The following is a 5,528-nucleotide window of genomic DNA, read 5'->3' on the forward strand; positions in this document are numbered from 1 at the left end:
AATTGCTATCAGCATTTGATCCAATAGTATCGCCCGCGCAAATAAAAGAAACTCCTATAACGGACTAATTTCACTCCTTTTTTTTCGTAAAAATTTCCGAATAGCAGAAAACCTAACAACAACGTGAAATTACTATCGGCCAACAAACCTAACCCTCCTAACCTAACAATTTCAAATATGAACAAAAATATATAATTTGAGAAAGTACTTACCGAAAAAAATGCAATTTCTTCTACGTGCACAACCACAGACCACACTAGATTCACGACCCCGCCCACTTTCTAAACACAAGTACCATGTGACATGCACCGAAACATCGTCTAAAGTAAAGGTCGCACTCCCCTGACGCCGCACCATGATCCAGGACTGCCAACTTTCAATCCCCGATACTTGAAATACCGCTGTAAGATATAAACCACAAACATAATGTAACATGATATCAACTTCCTAACACATCCGTTTGCCATTATTCCGTTAAATCATCACTTTCAAAACCCATACCTTTTCATAAAAAGGTTCTTTATATATCGATGCAAATGCACACCTAAAATGTTTTCAACGAAACGTAGCAGATACGACTTCACACGAATTCACAATGCACCAACGTATACTACAAAAGTTGTTGGAGTTGGCTACGATAAAAATGACGTAATAAATAGTACCACCAAAAGACTTATTACTCCACTATAATACATCTCCGCGAGCAAAAAACGACAGAAATCGTTCGTATGAAACATAATCTTCATAAATGACGTAAACATTTTCACTTCCATGCGGGAGTACGGAGGGTAAATGGTACCAAAGATTCTACTGTATTGTACGATTATTATTATTGCTTCTCGAAATATTGGCCGAGCTGTCTGTTCGCAGTCATGGCGAGGGTGCAGTCAGTATGACGATACAACGGTGTAAAAGTTTCCCCTCAAGACCACTGCCAGCATGCACAGCGCGTAGCCAACCCTTTACGAGCCACTAACATTGTCTCTGCGAGTTAAATGTAGCTTGCGATTGATGTGATACTTGAAATAAACATTCAATCACCCGCTTTATGTATCAGAGTAAGTCGTATAGTAAGCAGTTTCGAATCACGGGGCATTTTACCATTTTACGTACGTACGTTCTACTCCGTAAATTCTCGAACTGGTGTCGATTTTTAAGTTTCGAAATCGTTAACTTACCTTATCAATGTCACTTCGTGGCCTTGAACATTTCTTGCTTCCGCTTTGGCATATTGGGCAAAGAATATCACCCAATCAATTCATGGCTCAAATCTTACGTTACGTATTGTACAGGGTGGCCAAAAGTCAGTGACAGCATTGTCATAGGAAAGGCTGGTGTGTTGGAGGTCCACTTTGGCTGCATATTATGTTTGGGGGGAGGGGAAAACTTAAGGACACATGTGACAACTCCGGCCGCCATCTTGGAATACGCCATCTTGAACGCAACTTAGGTTTCTTAAATGGAACCATAGGCATGTGGCATATGATTTCCAATTGTTTTTCGTCAGGAGTTCAATGCCGCAAACCGTTTTGTCCTATCGTAAACCTTTTCCTAATTATGGCATGTCTTTTCCCCGTTGTGTCTCCTCACAACACATGCTCGAAATGACCACCCTCGTGCACAATGGTTTGTGCCACACGTCTCTTCCAGTCCTCATGCACAGCCAGCAATGTCTCCAGACGCACAGCAGCACAGGCATTCACAATCCGCTGCACTAGATGCTGTAAATTCTGGATTTTCACGGCTTAAACCATGGCCTTGAGGTGGCCCCACAGGTAGAAGTCGAGAGGCGTGAGGTCCGGTGACTGTGATGGCCATTCTACCGGTCCCCGACGCCCGATTCACTTCCCAGGAAACTGCTGGTCCAGGTAATCCCGTACACAATGTCCGTAGTGGGGAGGGGCTCCATCCTGCTGGCAGAACGTTGGGTACGAACCGTCCTCCGACAAAACGGACGGAAAAATCTCCTCATCCAGCAGTCGTTGGTAATGGTCGGCATTCAGCGTGCCGAAGATGAAAAATGGGCCAATTATCCTCATGCCAAAAATAGCACACCACACCATAACCTTCTCGGAACCAACGATCCGCGATGCATCAATCCAGTGTGGGTTGTTATCACTCCAGTAACGGTGATTTTGTTTGTTCACTTCTCCGTTTACGTAAAAAAGTGCCTCATCGGAGAACAACACCTGCAAGGGGAGATCCGCGTTGGTCTCCAGTTCCTCCGTCGCCCATTCGGCAAACTGTACCCGACGGTCAGGATCGACCTCTGTCAGATGCTGGTGCATCTGAATTTTGTATGGGTGTCACTTGTTAACGGCAAGTATCCTCCGTATGGACGTTCAGCTAACTCCAGATTCAAGGGCGATACGTCTGGTGGTACGTTGGGGGCTTTTTGGAGAAGGATGCGAAGACAGCGACAGTGGTTGCCTCATCTGTTGACGTTTTCGGGCGACCACTGCGTGCTTTATCGGCCACAGATCCCGTCTTTCGGAATCTGCTGATGAGTTTGGCCACACCATTGTGGGAAATGGGCTCCCTATCCGGGTGTAATCCATTAAACTCTGCAGCCACCACACGCGAGCTCCGATTTCCACACATGAGGATGATCTCCACACGTTCTTCGGTCGTCAGCACCATTATTCAGTCGGTGATACATACAAAGATAAAACAGGCCATAATTAGGAAAAGGTTTACGATAGGACACAACTGTTTGCGGCATTGAACTCCTGACGAAAAAAACAATTGGAAATCATATGCCACATGCCTATGGTTACATTTAAGAAACCTAAGTTGCGTTCAAGATGTCGGATTCCAAGATGGCGGCCGGGGTTGTCACATGTGTCCTTGGGTTTGCCCCTCCCCCCAAACATAATATGCAGCCAAAGTGGACCTCCAACACACCAGCCTTTCCTATGACAATGCTGCCACCTGACTTTTGGCCCACCCTATACTTCGCACACGTTCTTTATATATCGATGCAAATACACACCTAAAATGTTTTCAACGAAACGTAGCAGATACGACTTCACACGAATTCACAATGGCGGTTGCACCAACGTATACGAATTTACTGTTATCGCAAATTGTACACAACACTTCACGACACAATATTCGCATTAAGGTCGCGAAAGAAACTCGCACGCACTAATACTTTTATGCTCTTAAGAGACTCACAACGTTAAATGCATTTGCACCACACGAAAACATCGAACACACAACAGTCAAGCAAGCACGAAACAGGGAACAACAAGCTTCCGGAAATTGGCCACAGGTGTCGCTACTTGAACTAGCAAAAACTAACATCAGAAGTTGGTGGGATTTCTAAAGGTTGGACCTCGTAGGCTATTCAACTGCACGTTTGGCTGACGTCACGGTGTAGAGGCCCCTTTCTTTCTGTAGAATAGTAGTTTTATAGTTTTAATTGTTCAATACAGTAAGTGTCCTGCGTTTACTTACGCTGTATTTTCCTTTGAAAACCTTAATTATAAAAAATACGAGTGTCGAAGCTGTAGCTTTGTACAAAATATGATGCTTTTCAATTGCCGTCATGCGAAAATTCCAGTACGTAATGCGTCCACCAGAGTCACAGCTATGGAATCTATCTTTGTGGCATGTTAAGATTTACCAGAATTTAACTTTAAAGCATGTTTATCACATCTAGTGACGTAAATGTGGCCACGATACGATTATTTTTTCAGGGTATTTATCAGTAAAAGCTGAAATTAATTCATACATATCCTTACATCAAAAATTACTAACGATGGAACTATAAAACTTGCTGGTGATAATCATATACCTGATACTAACGTAACGTTATGAACTAAGTGAATTCGAACAAAACGCTCTCAGAACCAAATAAAACTACAAAAATGTAATTTGTTGTGCCGAAGGAAGAACGTTCAGACACACACAGACACTTAAACACACACACATAAAATATCAACTTAATTCTACAATTTGTTTTACATCTTTTTAAGTTCGTCACTTACTTCAAACTTAATTTCACCAGTGTATTATTTACATATTCACACATAGGTCAGTGATGGTTTCGAACAAGGTATCACTTTCTATTTCGATTATTTTACGTCAGTTTTATCCCTCTTAAGATAATAGCAACGTTAAGGATTAATGATAAATTACTGAAAGGAATGGTGGGAAAACATCCGATTTCCTGGCGCGTTACACTGACCAATCGTTAATTTTACATATTAAGAAAAATGCAAAATATTTTGTCTCCTATGCGATCCACGACCTACCAGTGATGACGTTGCATGTTAAAAACTGAAAATCTCTGCATATCAAGCCAGTGTCTTCTATCAATGATGACATTGCATGGTTTTGCAAGTCTCTGCACATGCCTTATTATTAGAAGGCACTGATCAAGCTAGCAACTCCCTCTGGTTGTGTCCCAGAACGCACAACATAATCAAACTAACGTCTCCCAGGGCGAGTGCGTGTATGAGTGTGCGTGTGCCAATATGATAACTTAATTATGGGGAAATGCAAGCTCGTCGACAAAATGCTGACGACATGTGGGACGTTATCCTGCTCACGCCGCAAACCACTCTGTGGACTTGACGTATATTCTCGTTGACAAATTATTGTCTAATTTCGAGATTAGACCAGAAGGCTTGCGCATCGCAATGATGGACGTTTTAGCTTCTGCACGCAACGCTAATGCTTGACGGCCGGAGCTTTTGCACTTGACGGAAACTGCAAAGTTATAAAAAATCAACAACTCGCCATGTGATGTTCACCAGTGATTCAAGAACTGGATAATCTCGATTTAATATTCGTGGTAAACAGTAGTACAGGTGGCCCGGTTCTAAATCCTCATTTGGGGCTCGAATCATCATGTGGGGCTCGCAGTGGTGCCAACTCACCCCCCGAAAATTTCACCAACTGATATTTTGAAGCCTTTCACGGTGTATGTTAACCTTACAAGCAGTGTTGCCAACTCGGCGTAGCCTTTTATGGTGTATGTTAACCTCACCAGCAGTATTTCCAACTCGGCGTAGCCTTTTATGGTGTATGTTAACCTCACAAGCAGTGTTGCCAACTCGGCGTAGCCTTTGATGGTGTATGTTAACCTCACCAGCAGTGTTTCCAACTCGGCGTAGCCTTTCACGGTGTATGTTAACCTCACCAGCAGTGTTGCCAACTCGGCGTAGCCTTTCACGGTGTATGTTAACCTCACCAGCAGTGTTTCCAACTCGGCGTAGCCTTCTTTGAGGCTTGGGTTTTTTTTTGCCAATTTATTCAAAGAAAATTCTACTATATAATTTTTTACTGGCTAAGCTAACCTACAAATAGGAATTGGCAGCACTGACGAGGCTCGAATTATTATTTGACGCTTGAAACAAATCGCTAAATATAAAATAAAATAACAATGCCTATGAACCTGTTTGGCTTCAGGAAGCAGGCTATGGAGGCATTCGCCCAAAGTGCACCGTCGCCACCTGCGAGCTTGGACCTGTTACCCTCCCTATTATCTAAACTCAACGGTTTGTTGATTATACACTTGA

The 5,528-nt window shown here is 43.0% G+C and overlaps 1 protein-coding gene across 1 annotated transcript; it reads right to left on the reverse strand.

Moving 5' to 3' along the window:
- Positions 1-1,841: 1,841 nt before the first annotated feature.
- On the reverse strand, positions 1,842-2,288 carry LOC145986944 (uncharacterized). Its single transcript, XM_083121408.1, has one exon. The coding sequence runs from the start codon at positions 2,286-2,288 to the stop codon at positions 1,842-1,844; it is 447 nt and encodes a 148-aa protein (XP_082977534.1).
- Positions 2,289-5,528: the final 3,240 nt, after the last annotated feature.

Source organism: Lepisma saccharinum, chromosome 4 (assembly GCF_977018435.1).
Source record: "Lepisma saccharinum chromosome 4, izLepSacc3.1, whole genome shotgun sequence".
NCBI classification, from domain to species: domain Eukaryota; kingdom Metazoa; phylum Arthropoda; class Insecta; order Zygentoma; family Lepismatidae; genus Lepisma; species Lepisma saccharinum.